The 15,011-nt window shown below is 34.9% G+C and overlaps 1 protein-coding gene across 3 annotated transcripts in view; it reads right to left on the minus strand.

The window, feature by feature from the left end:
- The window catches only part of Rims2 (regulating synaptic membrane exocytosis 2), a 473,841-nt gene that overhangs the window by 246,297 nt on the left and 212,533 nt on the right, over positions 1-15,011 (minus strand). For all 3 annotated transcript variants that reach the window (XM_059247963.1, XM_059247965.1, XM_059247962.1), the window contains one exon: positions 7,739-8,664. In XM_059247963.1, the coding sequence (XP_059103946.1) occupies positions 7,739-8,664 (926 nt within the window). The remainder of the gene's footprint in view (positions 1-7,738; positions 8,665-15,011) is intronic.

The following is a 15,011-nucleotide window of genomic DNA, read 5'->3' on the forward strand; positions in this document are numbered from 1 at the left end:
TGCAGACTATTGAGAGGTTGAAATAAAGTAATAATCATAAAGATTCTTTGCAAATTACAGTTATATCAAGGTTGATGGTATTATCATCTTCCTTATGAATAAAAGTAAGTATGTTCTATTTTCCCTCCTGCTTCTCACATTGGTCATTTATTCTCATCAATTTCTAAAGATAAAGGCTGTAATTTCCTAACATATGTCCCATTCAACACAGGTTCTGCAAAATGCTAATGGCTTCATTAATTTGCAGAGTCCTGGGTAAAACAGTATTGGAAAACTCCAAACTGAATATAATTAAATAGATTTCTTGAGTACAGAGTTGGGGTTCTTGTGCTTTGCTGAAAGGATCACACAACATGGTTTCAACACAATTAACTGAAACACAGACTCCTCTGATGAAGTCTCCCAGATGCAGGATTCTGAGAATTGATGCTGAAACTTTTCTGTAGGGTCAATTTACAGGAGAGACTACATAGGGCAATTGTTTTCTAACTATACTCCATAGTAGTGCCCCCAGGCTACTAGAATGTGGGCAGAAGAATGACTATAAGGTGGCTTTCATGTTCCCTATTTCATGGTCTTCCTCTTTTTATGGGACCTGGGATTTGCGCCTAAGGTGGCAAGATGCCACTCTCTATCATCCAGCTGCTCTGCACCTTGTTTGTAGATAATCTCTTTGCGGCTTACCAAGTAGCCATGATGGAGAGCCATAGGGAAAGGACCTGTAAGCAGCCTTTAGGAATTGTGATCAATACCTAAGAACAGTAGCTCTGTGTCAGACGTCATTACAATGCAAGAAATGTTACCATGAAATGACGACAAACACTTGATGTCAAGAAGTCTATCTTGGGGGCAGGAACGATGGCCTCAGCAGTTAAGAGCACTAGCTACTCTTCCAGAGGACTTGAGTTTCATTCCCAACATCCACGTGGTACTCAAAATTGTCTATGTCTCCAGTTCCAAAGAAACCATGCTCTTTTCTGGTTTCTGCATCCACTGTACATGCATGTGTTGCACAGATATACATGGACGCAAAAAAACAATACTCATAAAATAACATTTTAAAAGAAGTTTCGTGCCAGGCGGTGGTGGCATATGCCTTTAATCCCAGCACTCCAGAGGCAAAGGCAAGCAGATTTCTGTAAGTTTGAGGCCAGCCTGGTCTAGAGTGAGATTCAGGAGAGCCAGGGCAACACAGTGAAACCCTGTCTTGAAAATTAAAAAAAAAAAAAAAAAAAGTTTCATAATAGGTTCCTGTACTTGATTTCACATGTGCTTTAAAAAACATGATACAGTGGTTTCATAATGCTGCCTAATAAAAGTACAGCATAATTAGTTATATCTATGTAGCTTCAGTATGATTGAGTTCTATTTATTCAAAAGTGAAAGTCCAGGATTAATATTACAACTGATTAAGGTACTTAGCATAAAATTATTTGCCAACAAAGTTAATACACATGGCAATAAATCTTTGATTTTTTAAAAGTATTTTTCTTGCATAAGTCTTTAGAAAATAGCTATCCAGAAATGGAAAAGTCTCATTATTAGAACTTCCACAAATAGCTTTGAGTCCACATGGTCTAGAATGCTTTACTTGTTTAAATATCTCAAGTATCATAAATTAACATTTTCTTCAATTTATTAATATATACTAACCTTTCAGTAGCCTGTGTTTTATGAATACATACAGTCGATCCACTGAAGACTACAAGAAATGTAAGATTATACAAAAGGACAAATGTCACAATTGATAGTGACATCTAAACAGGGCTGATATAAAGCTAACATTTTCAGCACTGGACTTTCATGTTTAAAAACACTTGCTTCTTTCTGAAAGGGGGCCTTGTCTACAGAATATATCATCTTTCCAACTTTATTAACATGAGTTTTTAAAAAAGGTTAAGTATATTTTGCTTACTTTAAAAAAACCTAATAATTAAAAGAAGCATTTTACAATTTATGGCTTTGGAAACTACCATAAGCATGAATTCTTGAATTTTTTAACCCAATTTTTTCCAAAAATTTTTCAAGTAAACAAAAAAGGCCTTTAACAACCATCTAGAAGTCAGTAGAACTAAGCCCTGGAAAGCAAAGGAAGCTAAACCAGTCCACACTGAATGTAAGTGCTTCCAAAGGGCATCCCTATGTAGTTAGGGAAATGGCTAACAACAGAACTGTAGAGTGATGTCAGAAGTATGCCACATTATGATTAAACTAAATTTAAAAAAGAAAAGTATAGTATCTACAATCCATCAATTAGCAATCAAACACCACTCCTAAATCTGATTCTAAGCCTACATGAGAGTGCTAGAACCCTGGCAGTGAGTAAGTCACAGAGTTGTAACAGAGGGAAAGGTAGCTTAACAGTGATCCACGGCATGAAACCGCCCTCTGGATCTGAAAACTCCAATCCCATAAACAAACATCCAAGATTGAGAATACTTTTGACTGTGCCTGCTATGAGCACATATTGGCATATGTTCTTGTCATTGTTCACCATAAAACAGTATAACATTATGTGTCTACATATCCATTGTATGTTAATACCATGTGCATCCATATCCATTGTATGTTTTAAGATGTAAGAGGTACAGGATGGTGTATACACGTTATATGCAAATGCTTGCATTTTAGATGAAGAACTTAAATATTTGCATAGTAAGATCTTATGGGTGGGGGTCCTAGAATAATTCCTTGCAGAATCAAGGGATAATTATGTATTTTACATTGTTAGACTATAGAATGCTTACACATATGCATGCACATACATACACAAACACATATAACAAAAGTGTTACAGAACCACTATCCCTATCTCTGAATTAGTCTGATATTTTCTGCTCTGCTCCACTTTTTTAATTAAAAAAATATTTATTAGATGTGAACATCTCCATAAGGAGAAGAAGAAGGGAAGTGGAGAGACAGGAAAGGGGTGGGGACAAAGGCGTGGACTCTTTCCATAAAGGATGACTGGCATTGTCTAGACATCTTTATGGTTGTCACAAGTAGACTGGAGTGCTACTGGCACCTAGGAGGCCAAGTCTGGGAATGCTGTGAAACACACTGCTGTGCATACACAATCTCACAAACATGATTATCTAGGCCCAACTATCGATGGTGATGTTTAAAGAGGAAAATAAAAATAACAAAGCAAAAGGTATATTATAAAGTTTACCAAAAACATTTCAAACTTTGAGAATAACACTAAATAGTTAAATTCAGAGACACTATCATTATTAGTGCATCAGCATTAAAGGTTTATCTCAATCAGTTTGTGACTGCCTAGATAAACACAAATAGGGTAGATAATTAACTTAACATTCTAGAGGTAAGTATATCACATTGAACTAAAAAATAAGTATTATAAGACAAACGGTGCATGGAAAAAAGTCAGTGTATAGAAGAAATGACTCTTCTGAAGTCTATGTATCTAGTAAATTTATTCTTAATTTCTTGAGGTGAGAAAGAATGCTATTTACCTCTACATTCTCCACTGGATCCAATCCAACACCTTCTAAATAATAGGCACGGAAAAAGTTCTTGGCAGAAAAATGAGAAATAGATGCTTTACATTTACTGAGGCATTGAATTATATCTCAAAAGTACACCTCACCAATTAAAAAACAGTGTATCCTTCTTAAACATCAATGAGGAGGCTTAACACGGGGCAGATCCTGTAAGAGGTGAAATCAACACAATCCACATAACCACAATTACATTTTCATTCAAAATGCTGGAGAATCATCTTGTAGAATTCTTGACTACTACAGAACATTAAATAAGCAATCTAAAAGTGATCAGAATACCTGGTACTTGCTAATTGTCATTTGTGTGTGTTTGTATAGTTTCGTTTGATTTCTTCAGTAACCAATTACAAAAGATGCTATTATTATTCTTCACAGATTTATAGATAAGGACTTAGACCTAAGTGTTTTAGATTTATTTTATTTTCTGTACATGGCTGTCTTCCTTGAACATATGTATACGCACCATGTGTGTGCCTGGTGCCAGCAAAGGCCAGAAGAGGGCATCAGATAACTTAGAACTGGATTTACAAATGGCTGTAAACCACCACATGGGTGATGAGAACTGACTCAGGTCCTCTGCAGGAGCTACTGAGCATCTCTCCAGCCCCAACCTAGAGGGTTTTAAAAAGCAGAAAATGATTGTATGCTCAGTGAACACAACACCCAAGATTGAACTCTGAGACTGAGCAAGGGATGCATTTTCTCTTAACCTTTTCAAAACCTTTTAAACAAATAATAAAAAAAAACTCACTGATAGGCTATTAATATCACTTAACAAAATATGATAAGCAAAATGACATTGAGGCTACTTATGACTGAAATTCTATGTCATTAATATGGTCTAATCTAACCTAAGTAGTGAATTAATATCAAACTATCACTCTATAAATAAAGTGTAGGAGAAAAATAATAAGACCAGCCAAAAGAAAAGCAAGTTTAAAAAAAAAATCAAAATCAAAGCTTGTTTTGAACTGAAAGATGAACCTTTATCATTAAAACAGCAGGAATATCTTCTGTGTTGTAGACACATACTAATGCTTGGGCAGAAGCTTTCTGAAATGACATGAGTCTATGCTACATATACATTACTAGATAAAAAAAACTTTAAATTATACTAGTTGGCCCAGATATGCCTTGCAAAGATCTGAGAGTTGATATATTTTTTTAAAATGAGAAGGAACAGAAAAATAAAGACAATGGAAAAACTAGCTATGGTGTAAAACAACTTCTTTGGAATTGTTTAGCCTAGGGTGACAAAAGAAAAGGATGATTATCTTTGAACGTTTCACTGATCCTCATCAGACTATATTGCCACAAAAATTTCTAAGAAAAAAGCGTGTTCAGAGGCTGCTAATAAATTCTTTTAATTATTAGGGGGAAATGCCATGCACTAGTTAACCACCAAGGATGACTATGAATTATGTTTATAGATTGCTTACTTCTACATCTGATACCTTTTCACAAATAAAAACGTTACCATAATGGTGCAATGTCAAGACAGGATACGAGCGTCTTCTCAGAAATTCCTGGTCTCAACTGGCAGCTGTTGAGCTACCATTTCTTCTCACTACTCTACGAGTGAAGAGCTAGCCAACAGGAAAAACTGCATTATTTCTATTTCTTCCTCTAAACGTGAACTATGATTGTGCCTATGAAGTATCTATTCGCAGAAACAGTGCTCTGTAAAACAAATTATTAGGTAGGCAATAAGCAGGACCCTGTACAAGAGTAGGTCCTTGGAGCTCAAGTTAGAAGAGAGCACTGATATGAGTTATCTATGAAGTTTCTTCCAGTCTACAACACATGGTGAACTTGTACCTAATAGTATCATGTATGAATGTATAAGAAACACATAGTTAATTTATGAGAGTTTTTAATGTCATTACTTTAGAACCTATGGACCAGATACCCTTACGTGCTATCACAGAGAATTCTTCCAGGCATTAACAATGAAGCACCTCTGTGAGTTTTGTTAAAATGTATTCTTGTTCCGTAGATGAAGGCATTATTTTAGCAAAGGATAAGTAAGTTATCCATCAGATGGAATAGAAAACAAACCACCAAAAATAACTCTCAGCTTTTGATCTATTAGTATCATAATATATACCCTACCAAATGTGGAAAACCACCATTATTAAGTGTACTTAAAGACTATTTCTTCAGGAAACTAAAATTTCTACATATTTAATAAAACTGATTGAGACCTACAGTTCTCTTTTAGAAGTTACATTTCTATTAACTCAATTTTCTCATAGCTCACAATTGAAAATAACAATTATGAAATAAGGCTAACTTAATTTTCAATTGCATGTGCATTTCCCTGATCCATTTGTTTAAAATTTTATGTCCTCTTTTGTACAGTAGTGCTTTTAGATATTATTATTCAAGACTTTTTAATATACTACATAAAATCTACTGATCTGTCAAATTTCCTATTAAGCCACACTTGCAATTACTTTACTTTGTTGGTACCTAGTGAAGTGACTTTTCCCTTACAACGCTTAGCTACTGTTCTATACTGTTTGCGCTCTACAACAGGGCAATGTAAGAACCCGACTGAGACTGTGCTGCTATTGCTGACCTTATGACACTGTTGGGTACACTTCATTACAGTATTTAGTCTTCCTAGACAGTAATGTGAAAGAACCTCTATTTATCTTCCTTTATTATGAGGAAAATTTTATCATATTGCCTGGAAATACCATCATGTCTTGATAATTATTTTTCTGGTTTAGTTTTAGATAAGAACTACTTTTGATTTGTATTTTCTAATTAATTACTTATGCTTTAGTGTAAAAATCACTATATTAATTTTATATGACATAATTTTATATGACTTCCTGGATTCCTCTGCTTATTACTACTGATTATTCTAAAACAGAAAAGGACTATCTACTAAATATTATGACAGAACTGGAAGGAAGAAGAAGCAGAATTTGGCATGAAGAATTCATGTTATATACTCATCAATCTAATATACTTTACCATATATCAAAATAAATGCCAGGGGGAAAAGTTAATGGTTAAAAATAATTTAAAAGAGAACATATATATCTAATTATTAAATAGATTTGGGGATGAAAAAAGAGTGTCTAAGGATGGGTGTAATGGAAAAATATCAACAAAGAAAACTCAACTGCAGCTGTACTAAGCATGCTATCTCCAAATTATCAAAGGAAATTAATAGACAAGCATCCAACCAGAAATAAATTTAACAAAATAATAGATAATTAGACAAAAATCCCAATTCATAAAACAAGTCATATATTAATAAGAGAAAACTAGTAAATATCCAGAAGAAAGTGGACAGGAAGAATAAAGGGATGAACAGATGACTCATATCACAATAAAATAAGATGAAATTCAGATAATGAGATGTGGTATTTTTGTGGCCTATTCAGTAGACAAAAATTTGGTGCTGTGAAATAAAAAGTTCAAGCACACGTGAAAATAGCACAGAAGATGTTAAGAACTTTTCTGGAAAGCAACTCTAAAATATGAATTAAAGCTATAAAACCCAAAATTCACACGCACACACACTCAGATATGTAGGCAAAAAAGTATACATAAAGAAGACCATGACAATATTACTTACATAGCATTTAGAAGAAATTTCTATACCTCAAACAAATATATAATTCATGATATATTCTTACGATAGAACAAAGTGCAGTCACTTAAATTTCTAAAGAATAGTAAAAGACTTGAAAATAAGATTATATGGCAGCAATTGGTAAACGGTATTAAGTTATTTATAGTGTTATACTAAATTTATAAATCCAAAAACTCTACATTCAGAGAAAAGGGCTGAAACCTAAGTATAACAGCAGTTCATTTTTAGGAAATGGATATGGTGGTATTTCATTCTTCAAAATACCTTGAGCAATGTTTCAAGTATTCTATTGTAAACACTTTCCTACTTTTATAAAGAAATGCAAAAAAAAAAGTTACTTTTCAAACTAGAACTACTAAGTCTGTGTAAGTATGCCATCTAATAATACAAGGAAGCCTTCAAAAAATCAAGAGAGCATTTTTCAAATGGCCTTTTTATACACTCAGGCACTCAGTTTTTATAATGTAGGATTTTTCTCATATGGCCAACACCTTTAGAATACTTGAAATACGAGTAGAAATAGCCCCTGAAGGTTGGCTCAGAAGTTCTCACAAAAAGCCAGCCCTTCACAGCCGTCTGCAGGAATGTGGGCAGAGCTTACCTTTCTCGCTCACACTCTCGCTCTCAATCTCAACATCATCACAACTCGTGTATTCAGGTGTGGACGCCAACTCCTCCTCAGAGCTGCTCAGGGAAACCTGGCGCATTTTACCTCCTTTCTTGGATTTGTGAGGCCGTGGCGGAGGGGGCCTCACTGACTCCGACTGGTCTGAACTCAGAGAATCGTTCCTAAGCATGGTCTCCATTTTCTCCCGTTTCGTTTTCCGGACAGCAGAGCTGGGATCTAAGTGGTGGTGTTTCCGTGGGGAGTCAGCTCGCCTGGTGTCTAGTCTATCGACCGGGATAGGGCTCCTCCGGGGGGTTGGGGGACTGTGATTTGTGGTCCTTTGTGGATAAGAACTTTGCCCCTGAGCCTCTCGAGTTCTTTCCATAGAATAAGAGCGTTGACTCTCCATTGCAGCTCTACGTTCAGATACAGATCTTTGCCTTGAGGGTCGATCCATCCTTAGCAGAGAAATCCTGGAATCTTCTAGTTCAGCGTTTGCCAAAGACACATCACTGTGCCTTCTCTCGTGTCGTGCTCGGGACACTTCGGCATGGATCCGCATTTGTTCTTCATAGGGTTGTGGCTTTACCGGATACCGGGCCAAATTTGGATCACTTCTGTAGCGCGCCTGGTACTCCTCTTCCCTCCTCTGCCTTTCATAGTCATCTCTGCTCTCCACGTCCTCGTCGTCTACAATATACTCTTTGGAATGTCTATGGCCTCTCCTGTTCGAATCCCTATAATTTAAATGGTCCGGTTCTTCATAAAACTGAGGTTCCCGTTGAGATCGTCTATCAGCATAATCTGATGGAGATCTAGGCATTGTGCTATCTGAAGGAACATACTGTGGATATTCCTCTCTCTCTTCACTCTGGTCGTATCTTCGATTTTGATCCCGGGACACTGATGGACTTCTTTTCCTAGCAACCAAAGAAAAAGACTCTGAGATGACATTTAAGCAAGTTACACTTCACTGATTCAGTGCCAGCTGTATGGATACATTCGGGTAGATTGTTGTGTCTTTTTTTCTTGTGAAGGACATAGCTTAAAAAATACTATAATACTGTAATAGTAATCTATACAACACGTTATGTGTACGTGTGCCTGTGTATGCATACAAGTGTCATGTAGGTACATGATATAGAACATTCAATTTACTTTGGGCATTATTTTTATACAAGTGACTGAAGAAAAAAACATTATGGTAAGTGTATAACATGAAAATTACACTGTAGTTTCAGGATCTGAATTTCTTAGGTATTATAAATGTTGCACCTAATCTTGGAGAGTCCGTATTTTCAAAGAAGAGATGTGAATTATGCACTTAGACTGAGATTATTTTAACAAGCAGATATTGGGAAGTACTAATGTTGCACATTGAATTATTGATGAGAAACACATAAATGAATGCAACACTATTATTACCAATCTTAAGATGCTGAATGGTCCTAAGGAACTACGATCTTATAATACTGATAGCTAAGCTTCAGCAAGATAATTTGTTTAAATGAAACCTTAAAGTATTAAGGATTTCCCATGGAATATTATCAAATCATGCTTAGTACTATAGAAGTATCAGAAGTCAATTTTATTCCTATCTTGAGGAAACAACACAAAAGTTTTGAAAGTAAATATAAAGTAAATAGTCTTCTTAACAGAGGATTCCAACTACAGACAACAAATAAGAAAATTTATCTTCTCCATTATAGAATTCAGTTCCAAAAGAATGATCATTAATATACAGTCAGTCCTTTGCTAAAACATCTAAGTGGTTTCTTTTATCATTTTATAGGAAATAGAAATTCAATATTAAACTAGCAATCACTTTGTTGATTATGAAATAGGCCTGAAACATCTGAATCATAGTATACATGCTCATTTCTATTGGACTTAAGTAAAATGGAATAGTGGTTGAAATCTGAAATTGGAGGAATTATTGGTCCTGTTACTCAAAATAAAACTTGAAGTACAACAATTTAGTATATTAAAACTCTACCAAAAGCCAGGTAACATTCCATTGTAAGATTCTTGAAAGTAATCTACTATCAGTTACTCTGACATATTATATTGTGACAAGAAAATATCTACCAAGTACACCATGAATCATTTCATACATACTGTATTTTAAATTTCCAAACTTCTATGTGCTTAGACACTACTGTATTTTCAAGAACTAGGGAAACTCCATTAAAATTCAAATATGTCTAATCTGTATGATGTTGTCCAGCCTGCACAAAGCCTTATGAAATAGCCATAGTATTTGTTATTTTCAGAAAAAATAATAAAAATAAATTATTATGTGTACATTTCTCTAAAAGGATAATAAAGCATTTAATAATATTCAACCCATGAGTCATAATTCAAAGCAATTCACCTAAAAAGTTCTGGGTTAATCATTCAAAGATTCTGAGAAATTAAGACACACAAGCCAAAAGTACACTTTTTTCTAATAAAATATATGGGACACTATATAGCACCTGAAGATTTCTTCTCTTGCATTCTATTTATTCCTACTTCCTGATACAACAATACCAGCACATATTTATATTCCCTTCATTTCTACTCACCTACTTCTCACTATTAAACTATAGGGTAAAATTCTTTTTCTCTTTGACCATACTAAAGTAATGTTACAGGAACTCATGGATAGAAAACACATTCGAAAGATCCTGCACTATCTACCTTACCAAGCAGCACTTTCTGTCATTGCTAAGAATTTCTAGTCAAGTACTAACTCCCCAGTCATTTCTAAATATTCCACTTGTATACTGCACCAGATGTTCCATTACAAATGTGTATCTAACTATGCATAGTAATTTGAGTAAGAAAACATATCAATTACTTAAAACTTCACGTCACAAAATCATGATTGATGAGAAAATGCCAAAAAAAAAAACTTTTTCCAAATTTAAGTTACTTTTCTAATATCCCAGAGGCAGTTTCAGTTTATATATAATTAATACCAAATCTCTGAAAATGGAGCAGTAGACATTTATAAGGACAGTAAGAGAACACATGAAAAGATAAGCCTTAGTATTTGTATATTTTTAACTCTTAGCAAATGATATATGAAACTTTTCAGAAACTCAGTGATACTGACAGTCATTCTATAAATCTGAGTTTTATATTACTACAACTTAGCACTAGCTACATATTCCAATAAAAATTCTTACTGGTAAAGATCATTTAAGAATACCATTTTATAAATAAAATATATTGAGTCATATAAAAATTAAAAATCAGAAGAAACCATCATCTTTTTGCATTTAGTAACTTATTTTAAAAATGAAAGACTATATAGGTAACGTTCAAAGGTTCAAAAATTTGAAACGATACCTCCATCTTTTTAAATGCTTTGTGAAACATGGATATTGCAAAAATGAATGAAAAGAATACTTCATAAATACAATTATATAATGCTAACTCCAGAGTTTAGATTAAACATTGCAAAGTCAAAATTCAAAGCTCTTAAACTACAGAACATCATGAATTTAACCAAATCTATGATCATGTGCAACATGCAATATACACGTCCCATGCCGATAATTCCTGTTTTAAAAGTTTAACAAATCAATTTATATTTGTAAAAAGCATGAAAAAACTGTACACATCACAATTAATATTTAGCATTTTATTTTTACCTTTGTTCAACCAATGCACATCTGTCGGGCAGGAGGACTCAGGCTGATGAAAACACATCAGCATTATGCCAGGCAGGGCTTCCTCTTAATCCTTCTAACCCTGGCAGAATCATAGGAGCCATCCTTAATCAGACGAGTTGAAAGACTCTTGGTTTGCAAGCATTTTATTACAAAACTCAACTACTGAAATTCAAAGCAGCATTCATTCAAGGAGGAAGCCACAAGACACTGTAGTGAGGGACATGGTAGCAGGTTATTTTAATGCTGTCACTGTGTGACTGTATATAGCTACAGGTCAAGTAAGAATGTACTCTAAGGAGGATTATGGTACTTAGCTGATTACTGCCTCACAATACTGAACCGAACACAATCCGGATCCAAGGCATTTCTGGTCACTATACTTAAAACTGGCAGCTTTACAAATTTATAAACCACTTTCCCCTCGATAAATCACACTCCTTTTAAAATGGCAGAATTCAGCATCATTAAAACTGATTAATAATTCTGCTCTTCAGCTTCATAAAACACAGAGCAAGGCCATTCAGTAACGTTTTTCAATGTTTAATTTTGTTTTTTAATCTAAAAAGACAATGTTCCCCCTCAAAATTAAAAAAGGAGCAGGTTTTATAGATATTTATTTTTAAAAGTGCTCTGCAAACTAAGAAGTTAGTTAGACACTGAATATAAATCCAATTATGTTCATTTAATTTATAATCTAAACATCTCCATCTCATTGTCTGAAATCCTTTACCTCCCATAATAAAGACAAAATAGTACCGTTTTCATACAGTCAAAACGCAATTATTTAAAAGTTAACATTATACTTTTGAAAAACTGTGTCTAAATCATTCCAAACAACTTCTATAATATATGAACAAGGCAATGTTTGAGGTCTGAGCAAAGAGACAGAGTATTATGCTATTTATTAGTCTCACATCGTTAGGTTTACACAAGAGTCTAGGAACATATTGGAGCACAGTTTAATCATTTGTGGAATGATTCTTCTAGAATTCGGTTAGGTCTTAGGAGCACTGTGGGGTAAATAGAGATAATAGAGTGATTCTCTTTTTTTTTCCCCCTCTTGTTTTTATTTGTTTGTTTTGTTTTGGGGGCAGAGTCTCCATACATAACCCTAGATGTCCTGGAACTCAGTATGTAGACCAAGCTGAGAAAGATCAACCTGCATCTGCCACCTTAGTGCTTATGAATTAAGTGTATGTCACCAATTAAGTGTATGACCCAGCAATGGCTATTTGTTTTAATCTGTAAGATGTCTAATAAAGATTTATAGAATCTTCCAAAAGAAAGTAATATTCAATATAATTATTTTCCAAAAAGATGTTAACTAATAAAATACAACCACAGCTGGGCGGTGGTGGTGCACACCTTTAATCTCAGCACTTGGGAGGCAGAGGCAGGCAGATTTCTGTAAGTTCGAGGCCAGCCTGGTATACAAAGCGAGTTCCAGGAAAGGCGCAAAACTACACAGAGAAACCCTGTCTCAAAAAACCAAAAAAAAAAAAAAAGAAAAAAAAAAAAAGAAAAGAAAAGAAATAAAATACAACCACATGGAGTCCACAGCTCATATCAATTAAACCAACCAATTTCACCAAAGCATATTTTGCTTCTTCCAAATTTCAAAGCCAGAAAATTTCAGTCATTCCAATCGAGAGATTAATAGCAAAGCTTCCTCTTCCTTAGTGTTCCTTCCATCTCCCTTTTCTTCCTTTCTTCTTTAGGCAAAGTCAGGTAGGGTTTCACCATGCAGCCTAGGAGCCTTATCTCCCTTCCTGACTGCTTTTTCTTTTTTTCTTTTCTTTTTTTTTCTTTTTTTTTTTTTCAGGTTTTTCAAGACAGGGTTTCTCTGTGTAGTTTTGGTGCCTGTCCTGGATCTCGCTCTGTAGACCAGGCTGGCCTTGAACTCACAGAGATCCACCTGGCTCTGCCTCCCGGCCCACTTTTGCTTTTTAAGTGATTTTTTTTAATTAATTTATTTTTATTTCATGTGCATTGGTGTTTTTGTCTGTGTGAGGGTGTCAGGTCCCCTGGAACTTGAGTTACAGACAGTTGTTAACTGCCATGTGGGTACTGGGAATTGAATCTGGATCCTCTGGAAGCGCAGCCAGTATTCTAAACCATTGAGCCATCTCTCCAGCCCCACGCCAACCTCTTTAAGTCTCCCAGCTAATGAACATATTTTGTACTAATTTATTGCATTTCAGGAGTAATTTGAGTATTTAATTTTCCCAGGTTTGTGGAGGAGACTATCACTTGAGACAAGATAAGATGAATTAAAGAAAAGCTTTTTCTTGAGAAGAGAACATAAGCATCTTCAAAAACTAAAATTCAGAAGAGTAACAGTACACAAAAAGCCTTCGCTAGAAGATTTCTTCTAAAAGACAATTCATTATAAACCACAGAGACCTGTTTGGACTGCTACCAGCTCAAACCAAAAACAAATAAAATGTATTTTATTTAAATGTGGAAAGCTGAGCACAGTGGCCCACATCTGAAATCCCAGCACCTGGAAACTGAAACATTATATACAAAAATAAATTTAGGAACCTTCAAAAATACCCAGAGTTGGGGGGAAAATACTTCCTACCTAACTCCTGAATATTACTGCACAATAAAGATACACGTGGCACTAATACATATATATCTGGACACAAGACTAAAAGTTGATACCAATTATTCCTACATGATGCATATTCTGGTCTGTCCACGAAGACAACTTTAAAACTATGTCTCAGCTAACAGAATGTTCATTCTCACACAGAGAAAATAGCACCTAACATCTGCGTGTCAGCAGGATATGTGGGTTGCTCCTAAACTCTCTCTCAATCTCATTGCTTCAGATTACGATTAGTCAACCCCGCTGCTTACTTACAAAGATTCTTCAGGAAACAGATATTTTTCTCCTTAACTCCTTAAGGTAAGAAAATACTACAAATTGAACTCTAGCTGATTATCTTCAAACATGGATAAATGTCATTTATATCTTGGGATACCATCATTTTTTTCCTCCAGCACCATTCTCAAAAAGATAGCACAAAATCTACATATTTGCACTACAGATACATTAAAATAGAGATGGAAATTTCAAGGGATGTTTGTAAAGACACACAGAAACATTTTGTTCCTTGTTCAAAACCTCCATATAGTACCTCTTTTTAACAATTTTGCTTTTAAAAAAATAAATTTCTTCTCAATGGAATTTTCTTCGCCTCTTGCCAGTTATTTCCCCACAAATTCCTTCTGACAGAGACATATTAAAGTCAAATTCAGAAAGAAAAAGAAGTAGGGTGGTGGTAGCACACACACACCTTTATTAATCCAGGGCTCCAGAAGCAGAAGCAAGTGCATTTCTATGAATCTGAGGCCAGGCTGGTCTACAGAGCTGGTTTCAAGATAGCCAAAGCGGTTTGTTACAAAGAGAAATCCCTGTCAGGCTGAAGAGATGGCTCAGTGGTTAAGAGCATTCACTGGCTGTTCTTCAATTCAAGGTTCTGAGTTCAATTCCCAAGCAACCACACTAGTGGGATCCGATGCCCTCTTCTGTCAGGCAGGCATACATCCAAGTACAGAACTCATACAAAAAAAAAAAAAAAAAAAAAAAAAAACAC

Source organism: Peromyscus eremicus, chromosome 20 (genome assembly GCF_949786415.1).
Source record: "Peromyscus eremicus chromosome 20, PerEre_H2_v1, whole genome shotgun sequence".
Taxonomy (NCBI): domain Eukaryota; kingdom Metazoa; phylum Chordata; class Mammalia; order Rodentia; family Cricetidae; genus Peromyscus; species Peromyscus eremicus.